Source organism: Danio rerio, chromosome 4, assembly GCF_052040795.2.
Source record: "Danio rerio strain M-AB ecotype USA chromosome 4, GRCz13ab, whole genome shotgun sequence".
Taxonomy (NCBI): Eukaryota; Metazoa; Chordata; class Actinopteri; order Cypriniformes; family Danionidae; genus Danio; species Danio rerio.
In genome coordinates this window covers 74,661,132-74,684,252 of record NC_141024.2, presented here as the reverse complement: position 1 = coordinate 74,684,252, position 23,121 = coordinate 74,661,132, and the positions used below count along the sequence as shown (strand labels likewise).

The 23,121-nt window shown below is 39.0% G+C and overlaps 1 protein-coding gene and 1 pseudogene across 2 annotated transcripts in view; one reads left to right on the top strand and one right to left on the bottom strand.

Annotated features, from left to right (window-relative positions):
- Positions 1-23,121, top strand: part of LOC141381860 (NACHT, LRR and PYD domains-containing protein 3-like) — a 124,239-nt pseudogene that overhangs the window by 6,000 nt on the left and 95,118 nt on the right. The window contains exons 5-9 of the transcript XR_015483975.2: positions 4,442-4,526; positions 6,375-6,570; positions 9,659-11,430; positions 18,844-19,017; positions 20,881-21,054. The product of XR_015483975.2 is annotated as an NACHT, LRR and PYD domains-containing protein 3-like, transcript variant X1 (transcript). The remainder of the gene's footprint in view (positions 1-4,441; positions 4,527-6,374; positions 6,571-9,658; positions 11,431-18,843; positions 19,018-20,880; positions 21,055-23,121) is intronic.
- LOC141381835 (uncharacterized) lies at positions 15,668-17,859 on the bottom strand. Its single transcript, XM_087250526.2, has 2 exons — positions 17,676-17,859; positions 15,668-17,518 (listed from the first exon to the last, which is right to left on the bottom strand). Exon 2 carries the CDS (start codon positions 17,505-17,507, stop codon positions 16,641-16,643), a length of 867 nt encoding a protein of 288 aa, XP_087106652.1. The 5' UTR covers positions 17,508-17,518; positions 17,676-17,859; the 3' UTR covers positions 15,668-16,640.

The following is a 23,121-nucleotide window of genomic DNA, read 5'->3' as shown; positions in this document are numbered from 1 at the left end:
AGTGTGTGCTGTTTAAAGTGATCAGTGTGTGGTGTTTAAAGTGATCAGTGTGTGCTGTTTAAAGTGATCAGTGTGCGGTGTTCAAAGTGATCAGTGTGTGGTGTTTACAGTGATCAGTGTGTGGTGTTAAAAGTGATCAGTGTGTGGTGTTTAAAGTGATCAGTGTGTGCTGTTTAAAGTGATCAGTGTGTGGTTTTTAAAGTGATCAGTGTGTGCTGTTTAAAGTGATCAGTGGGTGCTGTTTAGAGTGATCAGTGTGTGGTGTTTAAAGTGATCAGTGTGTGGTGTTTACAGTGATCAGTTTGTGGTGTTAAAAGTGATCAGTGTGCGGCGTTTAAAGTGATCAGTGTGCGGTGTGTTTGAAGTGATCAGTGTTTGGTGTTTAAAGTGATCAGTGTGTGGTGTTTAAAGTGATCAGTGTGTGGTGTTTAAAGTGATCTGTGTGTGGTGTTTAAAGTGATCAGTGTGTGGTGTTTAAAGTGATCAGTGTGTGGTGTTTAAAGTGATCAGTGTGCGGAGTTTAAAGTGATCAGTGTGCGAAGTTTAAAGTGATCAGTGTGCGAAGTTTAAAGTGATCAGTGTGTGGTGTTAAGAGTGTTCATTGTTTGGTGTTTAAAGTGATCAGTGTGTGGTGTTTAAAGTGATCAGTGTGTGGTGTTTAAAGTGATCAGTGTGTGGTGTTTAAAGTGATCAGTGTGTGGTGTTAAGAGTGATCAGTGTGTGGTGTTAAGAGTGATCAGTGTGTGGTGTTAAGAGTGATCAGTGTTTGGTGTTTAAAGTGATCAGTGTGTGGTGTTTAAAGTGATCAGTGTGTGGTGTTTAAAGTGATCAGTGTGTGGTGTTTAAAGTGATCAGTGTGTGGTGTTAAGAGTGATCAGTGTGTGGTGTTAAGAGTGATCAGTGTGTGGTGTTAAGAGTGATCAGTGTTTGGTGTTAAGAGTGATCAGTGTGTGGTGTTAAGAGTGATCAGTGTTTGGTGTTTAAAGTGATCAGTGTGTGGTTTTTAAAGTGATCAGTGTGTGGTGTTTACAGTGTTCATTGTTTGGTGTTTAAAGTGATCAGTGTGTGGTGTTTAAAGTGATCAGTGTGTGGTGTTAAGAGTGATCAGTGTGTGGTGTTAAGAGTGATCAGTGTGTGGTGTTAAGAGTGATCAGTGTTTGGTGTTTAAAGTGATCAGTGTGTGGTGTTTAAAGTGATCAGTGTGTGGTGTTTAAAGTGATCAGTGTGTGGTGTTAAGAGTGATCAGTGTGTGGTGTTAAGAGTGATCAGTGTTTGGTGTTAAGAGTGATCAGTGTGTGGTGTTAAGAGTGATCAGTGTGTGGTGTTAAGAGTGATCAGTGTTTGGTGTTTAAAGTGATCAGTGTGTGGTTTTTAAAGTGATCAGTGTGTGGTGTTTACAGTGATCAGTGTGTGGTGTTTAAAGTGATCAGTGTGCTGAGTTTAAAGTGATCAGTGTGTGCTGTTTAAAGTGATCAGTGTGCAGAGTTTAAAGTGATCAGTGTGTGGTGTTAAGAGTGATCAGTGTGTGGTGTTTACAGTGATCAGTGTGTGGTGTTTACAGTGATCAGTGTGTGGTGTTAAGAGTGATCAGTGTTTGGTGTTAAGAGTGATCAGTGTGTGGTGTTAAGAGTGATCAGTGTGTGGTGTTAAGAGTGATCAGTGTTTGGTGTTTAAAGTGATCAGTGTGTGGTTTTTAAAGTGATCAGTGTGTGGTGTTTACAGTGATCAGTGTGTGGTGTTTAAAGTGATCAGTGTGCTGAGTTTAAAGTGATCAGTGTGTGCTGTTTAAAGTGATCAGTGTGCAGAGTTTAAAGTGATCAGTGTGTGGTGTTAAGAGTGATCAGTGTGTGGTGTTTACAGTGATCAGTGTGTGGTGTTTACAGTGTCAGTGTGTGGTGTTTAAAGTGATCAGTGTGTGGTGTTTAAAGTGATCAGTGTGTGGTGTTTAAAGTGATCAGTGTGTGGTGTTTAAAGTGATCAGTGTGCGGAGTTTAAAGTGATCGGTGTGCGGAGTTTAAAGTGATCAGTGTGTGGTGTTTAAAGTGATCAGTGTGTGGTGTTAAGAGTGATCAGTGTGTGGTGTTAAGAGTGATCAGTGTTTGGTGTTTAAAGTGATCAGTGTGTGGTTTTTAAAGTGATCAGTGTGTGGTTTTTAAAGTGATCAGTGTGTGGTGTTTAAAGTGATCAGTGTGCTGAGTTTAAAGTGATCAGTGTGTGGTGTTTACAGTGATCAGTGTGTGGTGTTTACAGTGTCAGTGTGTGGTGTTTAAAGTGATCAGTGTTTGGTGTTTAAAGTGATCAGTGTGCAGAGTTTAAAGTGATCAGTGTGCAGAGTTTAAAGTGATCAGTGTGCGGTGTGTTTGAAGTGATCAGTGTGTGCTGTTTAAAGTGATCAGTGTGTGGTGTTCAAAGTGATCAGTGTGCAGTGTTTAAAGTGAACAGTGTGTGGTGTTTACAGTGATCTGTGTGTGGTGTTTAAAGTGATCAGTGTGTGGTGTTTAAAGTGATCAGTGCGTGATGTGTTTAAAGTGATCAGTGTGTGCTGTTTAAAGTGATCAGTGTGTGGTGTTTACAGTGATCAGTGTGTGGTGTTTACAGTGATCAGTGTGTGGTGTTTAAAGTGATGAGTGTGTGTGGTGTTTAAAGTGATCAGTGTGTGGTGTTTAGAGTGATCAGTGTGTGGTTTTACAGTAATCAGTGTGTGGTGTTTAAAGTGATCAGTGTGTGGTGTTTAAAGTGATCAGTGTGTGGTGTTTAAAGTGATCAGTGTGTGGTGTTTAAAGTGATCAGTATGTGATGTGTTTAAAGTGATCAGTGTGTGGTGTGTTTAAAGGGATCAGTGTGTGTGGTGTTTAAAGTGATCAGTGTGTGGTGTTTAGAGTGATCAGTGTGTGGTGTTTACAGTGATCAGTGTGTGGTGTTTACAGTGATCAGTGTGTGGTGTTTAAAGTGATGAGTGTGTGTGGTGTTTAAAGTGATCAGTGTGTGGTGTTTAGAGTGATCAGTGTGTGGTTTTACAGTAATCAGTGTGTGGTGTTTACAGTGATCAGTGTGTGGTGTTTAAAGTGATCAGTGTGTGGTGTTTAAAGTGATGAGTGTGTGTGGTGTTTAAAGTGATCAGTGTGTGCTGTTTAAAGTGATCAGTGTGTGGTGTTTAAAGTGATCAGTGTGTGGTGTTTAAAGTGATCAGTGTGTGATGTGTTTAAAGTGATCAGTGTGTAGTGTGTTTAAAGGGATCAGTGTGTGTGGTGTTTAAAGTGATCAGTGTGTGGTGTTTAAGAGTGATCAGTGTGTGGTGTTTAGAGTGATCAGTGTGTGATGTGTTTACAGTGATCAGTGTGTGGTGTTTAAAGTGATCAGTGTGTGGTGTTTAAAGTGATCAGTGTGTGGTGTTTAGAGTGATCAGTGTGTAGTGTTTACAGTGATCAGTGTGCGGTGTTTAAAGTGATCAGTGTGTGGTGTTTAAAGTGATCAGTGTGTGGTGTTTAGAGTGATCAGTGTGTGGTGTTTACAGTGATCAGTGTGTGGTGTTTAAAGTGATCAGTGTGTGGTGTTTAAAGTGATCAGTGTGTGATGTGTTTACAGTGATCAGTGTGTGGTGTTTAAAGTGATCAGTGTGTGGTGTTTAAAGTGATCAGTGTGTGGTGTTTAGAGTGATCAGTGTGTAGTGTTTACAGTGATCAGTGTGTGGTGTTTAAAGTGATCAGTGTGTGGTGTTTAAAGTGATCAGTGTGTGGTGTTTAGAGTGATCAGTGTGTGGTGTTTACAGTGATCAGTGTGTGGTGTTTAAAGTGATCAGTGTGTAGTGTTTACAGTGATCAGTGTGCGTTGTTTAAAGTGTTTAATGTGATAATAATTCTAACAATTCTAACTTTAACTGTATATAATCATTTGGCAAGCTAAATTAGTCTAAATTGACTTACAGTAGATACAAATAAAAAAAATACAATTAGGGAATGAGCAACAATATGTCTCGTTTAGTCTAATGCAGTAGGCTACAGCATGTGCTTTTATATAGCCATAGTCTATAAATGAAATAAAAAAATAATTTGTAAAATAAAAGTAAATAGAGTTGCTGCATCATGTCTTAGTAAGTCAAGGTTTTTATGTAACAAACAAGCAAACCAAAAATCTAATATATGGAATAGAAATAGAAATAGTGTGTGCAGAAGTTTTGAGCCTTTTGAGTTTTTGAGGATTCATTAATTTATATATTAATAATTTGTCTGGTAGTCTACATGGTACAATAAATAATACATTTACAATAGAGTACAATATTAGCAGTCAGAGAATTCCCCGGCCTGAAATATTGTCCCAGTCCACCCCTGCTGTCTCCTCATTATGAGCACTACAGCACATGTAATATTTACAGTATTTCCTAGATATATCTGTATCTGTTTGCCTCCAAATGTGTATTTACAGTAGTTTTATCTGTTAACAGTGTTGAATATGAGTCAGCAGCTTCAGGAGACGAGACTCACAGGAGACACAAGAGTTTCACAGACAATCTCCAGTCCATCTTCCAGGTGGGAAAAAACTCATTTAGATTCATTAACGTCACTGAGATAACTCAATGAAACACAGAATATTCATTCACAACACTTGAGAACTGGATCTTATAATGTGCTTTGGTTGGCCCCTGACCCAACTAAAAGTGTCTACAAAATGAATAATCCTAATAGTTTTTGCTGCTTTAGTTTTTCTTATATTAAAATAATATCTCTTGGTCATTCTGAGGTCTCTCAGTCATTTACAGACACATATGAGACACATATATTAAACATTTATATTTTAACCAGTTTTACTCAGAATAGCTGGAGTCTAGTCTGACATCGGCCTGTTTTAACAAATATACATTACAAATATCAGGATATGACAACTGCATCTATTGACAAACAACATGCAACATACCAAACTAAAATCCTGTGCTTATTTAGCTGATAAGAACAGTTGAGAGCAGAGATGCCCAAACTAGCACCCACTGGCCAAAGTTGGTGTATGGTAACCTTTAATATGACGTGTCATCCCATCTAAGAGAGGGTTTGTTGGGGAGGGCAGGGGTGATGCCTTTAAAACACATTATTATTTTAAATTTAACAAAACCTTTCATTTGTTTTATGGTTAAATTACAAAAAAGCAAACTGAGATGAAACGTTTGAGTTAAATGTGAATGAATCAGATTTTTCTTTTAGAGAACATACTGTTGCTCAACAGATAGAGCACTATTCTGAAGTCATCGGTGAGCAGATGAAGAGAAAGGCTGGTGCAGCTTGACTAGTGGATTTGGCTGTAAACTACATTAATTTTTTTAAGCTCGCATAAGCACAGTAACGTCTTCTCTCAACTGTAAATCTTTCCTATACAGACAGTGTTAATCCAGATGAGTATTTCTTTCACAGAAATCAGCTAAAGCTGATAAATCATCCACAAACCTTCTCTAAACACGTTCATTTTGCTCTGACATTAGAGTTGCTCCGCTGGTCTTTAAACTCCCGCTGAAATAAGTTATGTTTTTTCTCTGTCCAATGACAGCGCACGTTTCATTTACAAGCTAATGAGGGTTTACCTCGACTTGAGACCAAAGCTGATTGGTTGCTCCCACATGTGGATTGTCCAATGACATTTTTAACTCTATTATTTATTTTCAACTCGGGAAAAGCATTTGACAAAAGAAGAAAAGCAAGTGGCAAACAGAGAGAGAGAAGCATTTGTTAAATGACATTTTAAAAAGCTGTTAAATTGGGCATTTAAATGCATTTGAAATGATTTATTAATACACATTTCATTGTATGATGAATCAGCATTTTAAAATGATCACATAAAATGATTTATTTATTTGTACATTTAAAAGATATGTTTTATTAAATGTCATGCTTTATTAAACGACATTTAAAATCACAGTTTAAATAAATTCATTTAATTATGTCCATCTATTTGTCTGTTTAAATTGTGATTTATTTATACACATTTTAATGCTTCAATTATTAAATGAATGATTTGATTCTTCATTTTATGTCTAACGCGCTCTCCTGTTCCTCCATAGCTAAAGCCACTGTTCAGATATTTATATAATATATATTTCAGACATTTATCAGGTATTTGTCCTCAATCTACTCCCTAAACATCTCGCCCAAAGCCTTCTTCTGTTGAGTTTTGATGCGATTTTTAACTGTTGTATCTGTGAAATATCTCAAATCATTCAGCGTAGTGATATGCAAATGTAATGTCCAACAGCTAATCAGAATCATGAAGTTTAACAGACTCATATGATCATGTATTATACTGTGTTTTCAGTTATTGGGTTTGTGGATGTATAGCTGTGTGTGAATCAATGATTTCGTTAAATATTGATCTTCTCTTGTCTTCAATCATAGAATCTTGAGAGCAAAATGATCAGATTCCTGAAGAATGAACTGGGAAACTTTAAGAAAATCTTACAGGAAGAAAACAGTCAAGAGTTTGTAAAGGAGTTTACTGAGAACAGAAGCATTATCACAGAAGCAGCTCTTGATCTCACACTCTTCTTCCTGAGAGAGATGAAGCAAGATCAAGCTGCTGATACTCTTGAAGGTAAGAGATTCCCCAGCAAACATTTGAACATCTGTTGACCGCTGAAAAAGCGATTATATAAAAATTATCCAAAATGCTTTAATTGTTAATGATTTGTAACTGTCTTATAGATAGCCAACAGATAACTTACAAGCTGTTACCTAACAAGTTATAAATGACTTGTTAACTGTATTTAAATGATTTATAACTATACCTAATACATTAGTAGTAGATCATGAACAAGCTGTTAGTAAATTACTTACTAAAGACTTGTTAAGTATCAGTTAATAGTTGATATATGTTATTTGGACGTTATCTTAAAGTTGCACCTGCTCTTCATTTAATAACTGTTAGTAAATGAGAAATAGTTGCAACCAGAATAACGTCCCAGTAACATACGCAAGCTAATAACTAACACTTAACTAATATATCAACTTACACTTTACAGATCAGTTGTTCATAGTTTGTTTACCATCTAGTAACACCAGGGAAAAGATTTACTGGAATAATATAATCCCCTGTAATACAGAAAGGAACTGGGTCGGATGGGAAAAAAATTAATTGATCCTTAATCATTTCCCCGCTAAAATTATTCAGTGCACGATATCTATATAATTTTTAATTTGACAAAGATGTAAATAAATAAAATATCATGCATTTTGCAAATATTTATACAATATCTGTATCTATTGTCGAGTGCACTGCCGTGAGGTAGTTCTGAACTATTGTTCAGTCCCATGCCAGCGGTATTTGTGTGCTTCAAGGGCTTGACACTAGGAAGCGCATGAAGACTAGCAATAGTTATTTAGAGGGTTTTTGTTCAGATTAGTTGTGGAGGTAACGGAATTGTACTCAGTTTTTGGCCATAAGAATTACCTGCGTAAATTGTAATTGGAGTAGGTTATAGGTCAAATTATTGGTTATGGTAATTTTGATTATTTTCTGATAATGGATAATAGGTTTGATAATGATATCAGTGGAGGAATTGTGTAGCGTTTCGGATGAGCTATTGAATTTTTTAAGAAAGAAAAATCCAAGTCTGTCATGTAAACTTCCTGAAACCTTTTTTCACCCGCGATTGTCAAGCAGCTGATATTAAATTATCTGGGGTGGTCAGTCCTGTGACTGAGGCGCTGGGACAGTCTTCCATGGGAGACAAGGAGGGTGGTAAGTTTTTAGATGACAAGTGGGCACGACAAGATATGTTAGTAAACTTGATTTACCCAAAGGATAATGACAGAAAATGACTGTAATTGTAACTTCTTCAGGGCTTTATTCTTATTCTGTCATGAGCTTCGGGTTACAAAACACTCCTGTGACATTTCAGAGATTGATGAATTGTGTAGTCCCTGGTTTAGAGGATTGTGTGGTCTGTTTGGACGATGTTATAGTTTACAGCAATAACTGGGATCAACACATGAGACGGGTGTGAGAATTATTTAAACCTTTAGCTGAAGCTAATTTGACTATGAATTTAGCTAAATGTGAATTTGCACGAGCACCGGTTTCTTATCTGGGCAAGGACATGGGATCAAGCACGATCGAGAATTTCCCTACTCCTTGTACTAAAAAAGAGCTTATGCGGTTTATTGGAATGGCCAGTTATTATCGTGGGTTCTGCCAAATCTGTTATTTGTCCGCTGACTAATCTATTGAAGAACTCTGGTAAGTTTGAGTGGAGTCCATATTGCCAAAAGCTTTTAAGGAATGTGAAGTTGTTGTTGACTGCTACTCCTGTGTTAGCAGCACCCCAAATTGGTCTTCCCTTTGACATTCAGGTTGACGCAAGTCACGTGGGAGCCGGAGCGGTCTTTCTCCAGACTTATTCTGATGGTTTTAGTCATCCAACATGTTACTTCTCACGCAAATTTAATTCATATTTGTTGAATTATTCAGTGAAGGAAATGTTGCTGCTTATCTGGGCACTTCAACATTTTGATGTATATGTGGGAGGAGGGTCCACGGTTGTTTTTTGTTATCACAATCCTTTGACATTTCTTCATTCATTGCAGTGTCAGAGTCAAAGCTTAATCTTGACGATTAAACACATAAAGGGGATTAAGAATGTTTTTGCGGACACCTTGACACATGCCACTGTGGTAGAGTAATGAAGTTGTATTTTGGTCTCCAATACATGTGACTTGACCTACTCCTATATGTATCTATGTTGTACATTAGTTTTACACTCATCCACAAATTACTTACTTTTTAACAATAATCCACTCCAAGCCCACCTCTGACTCTAAATAATCCAATATATACTGTTATTCTGTTATTAGAACAATAACGTTACACTGAGTTCAAATTGAGAAGCAGTGAACCGATAATACAGCGCATGTGTGAATTAGTGAACCAAACACAAACAGTACATGAAAGCCTGCTGTGAATGAACTAAACCTAAACAACTGCAGCGCAGGTAAACCGAGGGCTCAAATGAGAGGATCTGGTGAAAAACATTAGTTTTTTTTCATAACAGAAACTCGTAATGTGATTTAAATAAGTGAATAATGCTTCAGTTAGGATTTTTCAGATCATGGTGATGTTTTAACTGACTAAAATTACTATTGTTGACTACATAATTTTAATATGTTGAGTACTTGCACACATATACTTAAGGCTGCTATCTTGTTGCCTATTGTATTTGAATTTGAGGATGGGTAGATGGTTGTGGTAGATGGTAGTGGTCATGTGTCCTCTAAATATAGGTTTCAAAAAATGTATGGCTGAGTTTTTATTATACAGCAAATATCCTCATTTAGAAAAAAAAAAGAAAAAAAAACTAAAACTAAGCAATTTCAATATATAGAAACTAGTAAATCTACCTCTTAAACTAATTAAAACTCAATTTGAAAACAAAAAGTCAAAACGAAATAAAAACTTAAGCTAATGAAAAATCCAAAACTATTATAACCTTGGCAATGCATGTGTAAAGGACATAATTTGTGGAGGTCCCTTTCACAACTTATTTACAATGGTGCAACCATTTTTGGTAAGCAACATGAAGTTGCCATCAGACCAATGTTTTCTGGGTCATGGCAATCTATATTAATTACAAAAAATCTGGAAAAGTCAAGACTAAACCTGTCTGTTTCTTTGCTTCTGTGTTTAGGTGAGCTGTTCTTCATTAATCAGCTTAAATGTAGCCTGAAGAAGAAATATCAAAGTGTGTTTGAAGGAATTGCTCAGCAAGGAGACTCCACACTTCTGAATAAGATCTACACAGATCTCTATATCACTCAGGGTGCGAGTGAACAGGTCAACACTGAACATGAGATCAGACAGATTGAAGCTGCTTCCAGACGTCATCAGTCACTAGAGATACAGGTTAAATGCAAACATTTGTTTGAAGCAGCTGAACAAGACGAGCGGATCAGAACTGTCCTGACAAAAGGAGTTGCTGGCATCGGGAAATCAGTCTCTGTGCAAAAGTTTGTTCTGGATTGGGCTGAAGGGAAAGAAAATCAAGACATCAGCTTCATATTTCCTCTTCCATTCAGAGAGATGAACTTAAAGGAGAAAGAAAGACAAAGTTTAAAAGACCTCATAACTCAGTTTTTCCCAGAGACTACAGGACTGAACCTTACAAGAAGCACACGATTCAAAGTCCTGTTCATCCTTGATGGATTGGATGAATGTCGTCTTCCTCTGAACTTTGCTGGTAATGAGACGTGTCGTGATGTATCTTCAGCAGTCTCTCTGGATGTTCTCCTGACGAACCTCATCAAGGGAAATCTGCTTCCTTCTGCTCTCATCTGGATCACCAGCAGACCAGCAGCTGCCAGTAAGATTCCTGCTGACTGTATCGACCGGCTGACAGAGATACGAGGATTCAATGATGCCCAAAAGGAGGAGTACTTCAGAAAGAGACTCACAGATCAGAATCAGGCCAGAGAAATCATTGATCACATTAAACAGTCAAAGAGTCTCTTTATTATGTGCCACATCCCAGTCTTCTGCTGGATTTCAGCCACTCCAGAACATACTGAAACTGAAACACAGGGCTCATGCTGAAACACTGCAGGAATCTCCCAAGACTCTGACACAGATGTACACACACTTTCTCCGCTTTCAGATCCAGCAGAGCAGAAGAAAGTATGATGGAGAAAACACAGCAGATGTCTCCTGGGATCCAAAGCTCATCCTTTCACTGGGGAAACTGGCCTTCCAGCAGCTGGAAAGAAACAATGTGATCTTCTATGAGAGCGATCTGAAAGACTGTGGCATTGACGTCTATAAGGCATCGGTGTACTCAGGCATGTGTACCCAGATCTTTAAGAGGGAGACGGGAATAATTCTTGGCACCATGTACTGCTTTCTTCACTTGAGCATTCAGGAGTTCATTGCAGCCCTTTATCAACATCTGATTCTAGACAGAGACAAGAAGCATGGATTGTTTTTACAGATTAGCAGAAATAAAGGCATGACCAATTTCTTGAAGGCTGCAGTGGACAAGGCTCTGGAAAGTGAGAATGGACATCTGGACCTTTACCTTCGCTTCCTTCTCGGTCTGTCACTCCAGTCCAGTCGACAACTCTTACGAGGCCTGTTGACACAGCAGGATGACAGAGACCAGAGCAAAGAGGAAATAATTGCCTACATCAAGCAGAAACTTGAAGGGAATCTGTCTCCAGAGAGATCCATCAATCTGTTCTACTGTCTGAATGAACTGAACGATCAAACTCTGCTGAAAGAGATTCAGTCTTACCTCAGTAGTGGACGTCTGTCATCTGCTGACCTTTCACCTGCCCAGTGGTCTGCTCTGGTCTTTGTGTTGTTGACCTCAGAGGAGGAGCTGGAGGAGTTTGAGCTTCAGAAATTCCAGAGATCAGACGAGTGTCTCATCAGACTATCAGCAGTCATCAAAACCTCCAAAAGAGCTCTGTAAGTCAAAGTGTTTCTTTCTTTCATCTGTAGGAGTCCATCTATTATCCCAAAGATGAAACTAACAGCATGGTCAAAAGTTCTTCTGTCGGCAGCGCCCAGCCACGACTCAGGTCGCAGTTCATATTTCAGTCGCCCCACAGAGCGCCATCTGATTAGTTTCATGTTAAATATTATGTGAATGTGCGCGTCTGGTGTGTAATACTTTATACTGTCTTGTGCGCGCCGTGTCGTGGCGCTTCTGGTGTGCGACCTGCTTTAGGGTGCTTTCACACTAGCACTTTTAGTCCACACCTGGGTTTGTTTGACGTCATAGTACAGTACGTTTAGCTAGTGTGAACATGTTTTCTGAACTCGGATGCGCACCCGTGAACCGTACCTGAGTCCGCCTGAAAGAGGTGGACCCTTAAACTTGGGTACGGTCCAGGCAATTGAACCAAGTGTGAAAGCACCCTTAATGGTGAGTACAACAAGTGAGACAACAAGTGTTTACCAAAGTGTTGAACAAGCGTGCACCATATAAACAAAGGACAAATAAAGTACACAAGACTTAACAGAAGAAGACAAGACTATTGATGAACTCCAGCATAACACTGTATGACAACACTTCAGATGACTGATCTAGAGCCTGCAGCTAATCAATCTGACAGATTCTGGAGTGCATTACAGCTCTAAAGAGCATTTAAATGATGAATGATCTTATACAAAACAAATACATTTATAGAGAGGCTATATAAGTATATCATTTCACTCACCTGGGAAATGGAGGCCACATGAACGGTTTGTGAAGTGCACACAGCATGCCATATCATCTGATTCTTGTAGGAGACAATTCCAAAAGACAACTGACTGTGTAAAGCCGCATAAACAACACAAAAATACATTGAGTTCAGCGGCTAATCTATACACTGCTGTAAACTATTGCTGTACACTGACATTGCAAAGAGGATTTTAACTATTTTAAGCCCTTTTAAAGATTTAATGGCTTTAAACTGTTCACCAGACTGGTCAAAAATACAAGTATTTTACCTTGTTAATAAAGGCTTTGCTGAATAATTGCAATCCTGCATTTTCAGATGGATACTGTTCTTACATGTGTGGTTTTTGTGTTTTCGTTATTTATTTTGTTTATTTCTGTTATTTATGTATCTGTTTCACTTTATTTTAAAAAGTGCTTTGAGATGCAACTTTTAAAGATGCTACAGAAAATTATTGTTATCCGTTTGTTTGTTTATTAAAATAATAATAAACAAAAACTATTTTAAAAAGTATTTCCCTGTGTATGTATATATATATATATATATATATATATATATATATGTGTGTATGTACAGTATTACAGGACGTGATGCTGCTTGGATACTTTCAGAAAATTGGCAACAAACATTTTACATACAAATTGTAAATGTAGGTTAGTTTATAATTCAATTCAATTTTCAATTCAATTCAATTCAATTCAATTCAGCTTTATTTGTATAGCGCTTTTACAATGTAGATTGTGTCAAAGCAGCTTCACATAAATGGTCATAGTAATTGGAACAGTGTGGTTCAGGTTTTAGTGTTTAAGTTCAGTTCAGTTCAGTTTAGCTCAGTTCAGTGTGATTTAATCATTACTGAGAGTTCAAACACTGAAGAGCAAATTCATCGATGCGTAGCTCTACCAATCCTGAACCATGCAAGCCAGTGGCGACAGCGGAGAGGGAAAAAAAACTTCACCTGATGGGAGTGAAGAAAAAAACCTTGAGAGAACCAGACTCAGTTGGGCACGACCATTTTAATTTCTCCGCTGGCCAAAAGTCTTGTGCAGAACTTCATTCGCCGTGGTTTATGCTGGAAGATGGCCTCAATGAAGACTCGTCTGTCCCTGGAGCGTCGCTGGAATCAGACTCATGTTCTCCACTCCCCACGACCATCAGCGCAGCAGCAGCTCAGGATATGGCCTGGTCCCGGATATGGAATCCTTGGGATCATCACGTCGCTGGTCTTGGATCCAATCAGTGACTCCGCCTAATCTGAGGACCTCGGGATGAGTATCCCCAGGTGAAAATAGAGAATAAAGAGAATAATTAGCGTAGCTGCTGTTCATAGTGTATATAAGCAAGATGTAGAAGCCAGTGTGGAACCTGCTAGGTGATGCACTGAGTGTATGCTTTACTAAACAGATAGGTCTTTAATCTAGTTTTGAACTGGGAGAGTGTGTCTGAGCCTCGGACATTACCAGGAAGGCTATTCCAGAGTGTAGGAGCCATGAAAGAGAAGGCTCGACCTCCTTTACTTGATTTTGCTATTCTAGGTACTACCAGAAGCCCTGAATTTTGAGATCTTAAGGAGCGAGTTGGTTCGTAGCGAGACAGAAGGTTGGTTAGATAAACAGGAGCTAGATTATTTAGAGCTTTATAGGTGAGAAGTAATATTTTAAATTCAATACGAAATTTAACAGGCAGCCAGTGTAAGGAGGATAAAATTGGGGTGATATGATCATATTTTCTAGACCTGGTCAGAACTCTGGCTGCTGCATTTTGCACTAATTGAAGTTTGTTAATAGAGGATGCTGGGCAGCCAGCAAATAGAGCATTACAGTAATCCAGTCTCGAAGTCATAAAAGCATGGACTAGCTTTTCTGCATCTGAGATGGATAGCATATTTCGTAATTTAGCGATATTTCTCAGATGAAAGAAGGCAGTTTTTGTGACATGGGATATATGGTTTTTAAAAGTTAGATTGCTGTCTAATATGACACCCAGATCTTTTATAGTAGAGCTAAAGCTAACTTTGTATCCCTCTAATTGTAAATTGAGTTGCGAGATCTGCTGTGTGCAAGATTTAGGCCCAATAAGTAATAATTCTGTTTTGTCTGAGTTTAAGAGAAGAAAATTGTTGGTCATCCAGTCTTTGATGTCTTTGATACACTCAGTTAGTTTAGAAAGTTCAGACGTCTCGTCAGGTTTAGTTGAAATATATAATTGAGTATCATCTGCATAGCAGTGAAAGCTGATCCCATGTCTTCTAATAATGTCTCCCAGAGGTAGCATGTAAATTGTAAACAGTAAAGGGCCTAAAACTGATCCTTGAGGCACCCCATACTTTACTGGGCAGATTTGTGAAGGCTGTCCATTAAGATTTACAAACTGGTAGCGGTCAGTTAAGTATGACTTAAACCATTGTAGAGCCTGTCCCTGGACACCTGTAGACTTTAAGCGATTTATGAGGATATTGTGGTCAATGGTATCAAATGCCGCACTAAGATCGAGTAAAACTAATAGCGAGACGCACCCTCGGTCAGCAGCTAAGAGTAAATCGTTGGTTATTTTCACTAAGGCGGTTTCTGTACTGTGGTGAGCCCTGAAACCTGACTGAAACACTTCAAAAATATTGTTCGTCTGCAGAAAAGAGCATAATTGAGTGGAAACAACTTTTTCTAGTATTTTAGACATAAATGGAAGATTTGAAATAGGCCTATAGTTAGCTAAGTTGTTGGTGTCTAGTTGCGGTTTCTTAATAATAGGCTTAATAACAGCTAGCTTGTAAGAGTTTGGAACATGGCCTATAGATAAAGAAGAGTTGATAATGTTAAGAAGAGGTTCTCCTATAGCAGGTAGCAGCTCTTTCAGTAATTTTGTTGGAATTGAGTCCAGCATACACGTAGCTGGTTTAGAGCTATTTATAATTTTCACTAACTCTTCATGTTCTATGATTTTGAAGCAGTGTAGGTTATTATTATGATTTAATGAAATATTTACAGGATTTGGAGTATAAGCCGGTGCAGAAAGTTTGGCATCTCCTATTTTCTGTCTAAAGCCTTCTATTTTATTACTGAAAAAATTCATGAAGTCATCACTACTAATTTGCGGTGGAGTAGTTTGTTCCAAGGATGACCGATTATTTGCTAATTTAGAGATGGTGTTAAATAAAAATCTAGGATTGTTATGATTATTTTCTATCAGTTTGCGCAGGTGCTCGGTCCTGGCAGATTTTAGAGCCCTCCTATAGCTGGACATACTGTCTTTGTACGCAATTCTAAAGACCTCTAAATTATTTTTTTTCCATTTACCTTCCAGGGCGCGGGTTGCTGTTTTGAGCGCACGAGTATGACTATTATACCATGGTATAGTTTTAATCTCTCTAGCCTTTTTTAATTTTATGGGTGCCACAGTATTTAGTGTGCTAGTAAAGATGGCATCCATACTGCTGGTTACTACATCAAGATCATTTGAGTTTGCGGGTGCATTACGAAATAGAGAGAGATCAGGTAAGTTATTTATAAATTCATCTTTAGTTGACGGAACAATAGTTCTACTAGGGCGGAGTATTGGAGCGGGTTTGCTGATTTCAGGTAAACATAGCTTATATAGTAAGAGGTAGTGATCTGTAATATCATCACTTTGTGGTATAATGTCGACGTCAATAACCTCGATTCCATAAGACAGAATTAGATCTAATGTATGCTTTAAGCGATGGGTTGGACCCACAACGTTTTGCTTTATCCCAAGTGAGTGTATTAAATCCATAAACGCGAGCCCTAATGTATCATTAGCGTCATCTATGTGGATGTTAAAGTCACCTACAATTAGCATTTTATCAGTTTTGACTAGTAAGTCAGAAATAAAATCAGAAAATTCTTTTAGAAATTTGACATAGGGTCCTGGGGGTCTATATATGGTGATTAAAGCGAGAGATAACATAGGTTTTTGTATAGTATCTGGAAGCTGAACATTAAGCGATAATACTTCAAAGGAGCTAAACATAAGTCCGTTTCTCTGTTTAATATTAAGGAAATCACTAAAGATTGATGCAACTCCACCACCACGACCAGTTTGACGAGCCTCATGTTTATATAAGAATCCTGGAGGAGTTGCTTCATTTAAGCTAATATAGTCATTTTGTTTCAGCCAGGTTTCAGTGAGACAGAGTGCATTAAGATTGTTTTCTGTTATTATTTCATTAATGATAAGTGCTTTAGGTGCAAGTGACCTGATGTTTAGGAGACCAAGTTTTACGAAATTTGTATTTTCACTTTCTACTGGTTTTTCTGGTTTGATTCTTACTAGATTTTTCCTGGAGCACACAGTACGTTTATTTCTTAATCTAATAATACGAGGAACAGACACAGTCTCTGTAGGATTTGCCAGATATGCGTTACTGATGTTTAAGTGGGGTGAACAAGAGTCTAGGTGGCTATAGTGTGAATTTTGTGAATTTTTACCTGCTAGTCAGATGGTGCGAAGTAGTCTGGAGATGTTGTCCGACAGGAGTTCAGCTCCGGCTCGACTGGGGTGCAGGCCGTCAGGACGGAAGAGCCTAGGACGCTCCCAGAAAAGATTCCAGTTATTAGCAAAGAGCAATTTCTGTTCTTTACACCATGTTATTAGCCATTCATTCAAAGCTAAAAGTCTACTGAACCTTTCATTTCCTCGGCGGTAGGTAGGAAGCGGCCCAGAAACGATGATCTGCGTGGCGGGCGAGGTGCGTCGAACCGTCTCGATCAGGCTCCTGAAGTCCTTCTTCAGGATCTCCGACTGCCGGAGCCCAGTGTCGTTTGTCCCCACGTGGAGGACAACGGCACCAGGGCTCTCGGCAGCGCCCAGGATGGTTGGAATCTGTGTAGAAATATTTTTCACACGGGCACCAGGAAAGCAGAAAGTACGTACTTTATTACCTTTTGAGGAGGCGGCACGGACGTGACGAACGATCGAGTCACCGATGATGGCCACATCGGGACCCGACTCGCGGAGAGGGGAGAAGCGGTTCTCCGTGGAGATCTCGAACATGGGAGGAGACGTTCTGCCCCGAGATCTGGGAAGCACCTTGCGCGGCTGCACCCAGGCGCCGTGGTAGCCGGGTGTCGGCGTGAACGACGCCTGGCTGAGCCGCGCCCCGGGTGCGCTGGGCCTGGACAGAGAAGGACGCGGGGTTGAGGTAGAGGGAATGATGTGGTTGTAATTTCCACGTACCTTAGGTGATGAGACGGCCTTAGCATTAGGTACGGCTAGAAGCCGTTCCCGTAGCCGCGACCGTCTTACCACCAGCACGCGGATCTGGGACTCCACTTCTTCCAGCTCCAGCTCCAACGCCTCCATCGATGCTTCTCCTGCACACAAGGACAGAGACGGAAGCGACATTTTACGGGGTAAAGAGCAAAGCCAGTAAGTCAAAAGTGTATGGTTAAAGAGGTCGGTAGCTTTAGCTGACCAGCGGCACTAGCAGGCTAAAGCTACAAACAACAGGCGGATGCTCGAGGGACAGACCGTTTTTAAAGCAGCTTTGTTTGTATAAATGTATTAAGGGTTTGGTCACCCTAAGTAGGAGAGACAAATACTTAGCGAATGAGGAAGAATTTTATGATTAAGATTTAAATTGCGAGTAAATAGCAAGTCCAAACTTCAAGCACACAGTGTGTGACCGAACGGAGACAGTGACGCCAGTGACGTCACTCGAGCATGCGCGTCCACACTACCTTTTTTTTTTTTTTTTTTTTTTTTTTTTTGACGAACATTTCCTCTTTATTAACTCGCTGAAGCCGTGTCAAACGAAAAATGAGATATTCTGAATATCTTCGTGTTCGACAGAAGACAGTTTTGTGTGAACTGTGCCTTTACATGTCTCACCGTGAGAGAGAGAGATAGAATACACAGTGTGTAGGCTTGGACATCAACAGCAGTCGTGATGAGCACGAGTAAATGACACCATATTAATCTTCGCGAGTACAATTTCGCTTCTTACAAGGCACTCGGGATGACAGAACGATAAAAAACATGTATATACCCTGCTAAAAAATCCAGCCCAAACCAGCCCAGGCCGGTTGGCCGGCCCTAGCTGGTCGACCAGGCTGGTTTTAGAGGGGTTCCGGCCACTTCCAGGCTGGCCTCCAGCCATTCCCAGCCTGGTCTCAGCCGGTCAGGCTGGAAAACGACCAGCCAAATCCAGCCAAAACCAGCCCGACCAGCCCGGTTTAAGCTGGACATAATATTGTATCAATAGTATGAGAGGACTAGTTACCTACCTATCTCACTCACTATCCTTCAGCTTAGTCCCTGATTTATCAGGGGTAGCCACAGCAGAATGAACCCCCAATTATTCCAGCATATGTTTAACACAGCAGATACCCTTCCGGCTGCAACCAAGTACTGGGAAACACCCATTCACACACACACTTATACACTACTGCCTATTTTAGTTACCTATTATTCCCCTATACTGCGTGTATTTGGACTGTGGTTGAAACTGCTACGTTTTACTTTTTGTAGTCAGTTCTTCTACTTTTACCAGAGTCGTTTTAAACTTGAGTATCTGTACTTCTACTTAAGTAACGGATGTGTGTACTTTTGCCATCTCTGCTACAGTCAGATGTCCTCAGACTATTAAACACACCACATCAACAATATTCAATCAATATTGTGTTTGTCCTCTACACAGGCTACAGTCCTGTAATCTCACTGTTCAGTGCTGTGAGAGTTTGTCTTCAGCTCTACAATCCTCAAACTGTGTGCTGAGAGAGCTGGACCTGAGTAACAATGACCTGCAGGATTCAGGAGTGAAGCTTCTCTCTGATGGACTGAAGAGTCAACACTGTAAACTGGACACACTGAGGTAAATGATTCTCCACTCTACAATAACTACAGTCAGACAGTTTCATATTAGATCTCTTCATGCTTGAACATGTTAACCCTGGGTGATACTAAACCCCAGATAACAGGAATTCTGGTTTATCAGTGATTGTGTTTCACACTGCTCATACTATACCTGTAGTTAACCCTCAGGGGTCTGAGGTGATTTTGGGACCCCTGAGATGTTTTGACATGCCCTGACATATGTGCTTATTTCAGCTACTTATTACACAGAACTGGCCAACATGTGTTTTATTAGTGTTCAGCACAAACTGAGCTACAATAATATGTGAGAAATATTGATGTACATGCTGGTGTTTTAGAAATAAATATATTGTGTGGTTAGTGGGTTTTAGAGAAACAAATGTAGCTGAAATAAGATCTAAAACCAGACTGAATGTGCCTGAACAAGAGTTTAGAGTAAGCAGTCTTGTAGACTAGAATATTTACTGCACAATTATGTGAAATTATTCTGTTCTCTCATTCAGAGAAAACATTACAATGATCTACATTTTGTTAAGTTTGTTTTGGGTGATCTCAGCTGTATGTGTGAGTGACAATGCTTATGAATAATTCACACCTGAGAGACAACAGACACTCCCCCACTCACCCATCAAGGGCAGTGTACAGCAATGTCCATCTGCAGAAGCTAGCCCAAACTCAATGCTTGTTGTGTTACTGCTGTGTGACCATGTAAACACTCTGGGTGAACAATATACAGTGCTCAGCATATATAAGTACAGCCCTCACTAATCTCTCTTTTACATTCATAGTTTAATAGGAAGCTCTACAGTATTATATTTGTGCATATACAATAGATTAGCCAAATCTGGAGCTCATCTAACCAAATAACTCATGATAACGGTGTAAAGACTAGTACACTCAAATCTATCTGTTATAGAAAAATATTAAATTTAAAATTAAAAAAAGAGGAAAAATCAAGAGAAGCAAAACAATGGAAAAAAATAGCTGAAATTTTGTAGGGTTTTTGCAATATTTACCTTGAATTTAATTGTATTATGTTATATATTATTATTATTATGTTATTATATTATATTATCTTTCAATTTCGAAATGTGTTTTGCTGACTATATGATTGTCATGAATAAATCAGTTTAATAAATGTGTCCTGTTTAAATGCAGCAGAATACACTGCCTATATTGACTGAGAAATGGAGGAAAGTCTTGGTTTTCAGAATGGGCTGTCCTCCATTATGCTGAGCGCTGTATGAGACTTATACAGCCGCACATATAATATATATTTGAAATGGTGTAAAACGTGTTCGCCAAACTCTCTTGTGCATTAATCCAGCATTTAATAATCATTTCTGAATGAGTCTGAGACACTGAAGTAGAGGAATGACAAACGCTTTAAACACAAGAATAAATCAGATTTAAACATGAAAAACAATTACTGTAAATCTAAATCATATTTGAAGAGCTTTAATATAGATTTCACTAATAGTTGCAGTCTCAGTTCACTGTTTGAAAACTTTACCAGGTTGTGTCTGTCTGTGGGTGTCAACATTCAACATCACTTTCTGTGTGAACAGCCCTTAAGTCTTACCAGATGCGGAGCCCAAATGTGCTGGGGTAATATTTTGTTTATATTGATATAAACTTCTACAGATGATGTCGAGTCTTTGTTGAGTGTGTGAGTGTGTGTGTGTGTGTGTGTGTGTGTGTGTGTGCTGATGCGAGGGCTGGATCAATAAGGAGAGCTGATCAGGATGTGTGTGTTCATCACTGCTGTTGACATGAGCAGAAACAGCAGTCAGCATCTTCACAACACAAAGAGATGTGTGATTGTCCAACTGTGTGATGTGGACTATTGCTGTGTTTGTAGATTGTCTGGCTGTATGGTGACAGAGGAAGGCTGTGGTTTTCTGTCTTCAGCTCTGACTTCAAACCCCTCACACCTGAGAGAGCTGGATCTGAGCTACAATCATCCAGGAGATTCAGGAGTCAAGCTGCTCTCTGAACAACTGGAGGATCCAAACTACACACTGGACAAACTCAAGTATGTGGAGCAGCACTGCCTTTTTTATTGTGAATACAGATACTTTGATACTTCACTGCTCTTCTAGTGTCCAGATATGAATCAAAGCTGTTAAATATGTCAGTGCACTGGGGCAGTTCTCACATTAAGCGTGATATTATATCTCATATTAACACTGTACAGTTTCAGCATTGTAGTTGAGCAGTGAAACTTGTTCTCTACATTTCTGCTGAAGAACTGTACAGTATTAGGTCAGAGATGTGTGTGTGTGTGTGTGTGTGTGTGTGTGTGTGTGTGTGTGTGTGTGTGTGAGGCTTTTAAGCAGGTGTTTTGTTACATTTGTATGTTCTTTGTAGTGTTTACTTGACCAGTGGTTCCCAAAGTGTGTGAAAACTAGGCTTGGGTACCGAAACCCGGTGCCATTATAGCACCAGTACCTTGGTAACCAGTATGTACCGGTAAATCAGCGTATGAATACGGTGCCTAATTACGGTGCTGAGGCAAAAACGTAAAAAGCATCAAAGGAGTGCATGAAAAAGGCACACGAGTTGTCACAGCATCACTGAACATTTAATTCTAATTATATTTGAGGAATACGGACAGGCGGTATCAGGCATTTGTTATTGTCGCTAGGGAACAGACGCACGCAACGCACACAGTACAGCGCTTTCTGCCTGGTTTTTGGTGAACGAAAGCAAAGCGATGCTCATCAGATCATGGCGCGTGATCACGTTTATCCAATTTGCTTAAACTAAGCATTCTAAAGCGTATTTTACAAGCAAGGATTCTGACACAGCAACCGTCTTCACAAAAGTTGCGTGTAAGGGGGAAACATGTCAAACTTAATGACACATTTGAGGGCTCAAAGGCAGAGTCTCTCTCGAGTGCTTTAGGTGTCGCTCCCTCTGTTTTGGCTCTCTCTGTGACGGTGCTGCGCGCATCAGTTCCCGCATTCGTCAGAAGTTGACGCCCAAATTGACACAGGTAATAAAAAGATTAAACTTCAGTCATGTTCATATTGTGAAACACCATCAAAATGTCCACTGTTGATGATATTAGACTTCGATTTCAATAGCGATTTTAACACTTTAATATAGGAAGTCTTTGGCCATGCAGACACCATATTTAATCAGAAATCTAGTGTACATAGTTTTACGTTAGGAAATGCAGTCTTGAATTTACAAACAATCGGCAAGCTACTAAAAACAGATGTAACACATGATCAAATGTAGTCTTCAGTCAGCTCATGTCAGTCTTATTCAACTCGTTTAGTTTTGCCTTCATTCATTTTTGATTTCCGTCTTCAACACATGATTTATTTACAGCACATTTTAAACACAATAGTTTAACTAACTCATTTCTAATATCTACTTTATCTTCCACAAGATGACAGCCAGTGCATATTAATTCACTAGTTATTTTGAAAGACAGTTGTATTCAGACAAAGTCCCTTTAAGTGTTTTATAGTTTTTTATTAAGATTAAAGTGTAATTTAGTGTTTTTCAGTTAACTACGAAAGTTTAAATAATTAGTCAAATTATTTTGTAACTGATTTATTGTGTAAATAAAAAATATACAGTAAATATTTCTTAAGGATGCTAATAATACTGACACTATTTTTATTAAAATTAAAAACAGCTTTTATTCACAAAATAAACAATAAGAAATAGGACTTATTGTGACTCCAGATTCATTATACTTTGGGAAACACTGTAAACATTTCCAGAAACATTATTGTAAATGAATGGGAGGGCAAAATAAATGGACTTCATCTGTAGGCCTGTTAAAGTGTACAGGTGCAGCAATGTGCCTTGATGTACTCGAATATTAGAGATGTGTTCTCTTACACCAAAAGTCACTTGTCAAATAAATGAACAAGGAAGGTTATTTTGAGTTGAAGTTCTTTAAATATCTTGTTTATGAAGACTGCAGAGTGATGCATGAAAAAAGGACTTTGAATAATGTTTTAAGTATTTTGTGATATACATGTTAAAATGTGCTTCTTCTGATAGTACGTGGCCTCTGCCCTCCCCCCCCCCCCCCCCCCAAAACCCCAGTGTTTCATAGACTCAGTCAAGCTGCACTTTT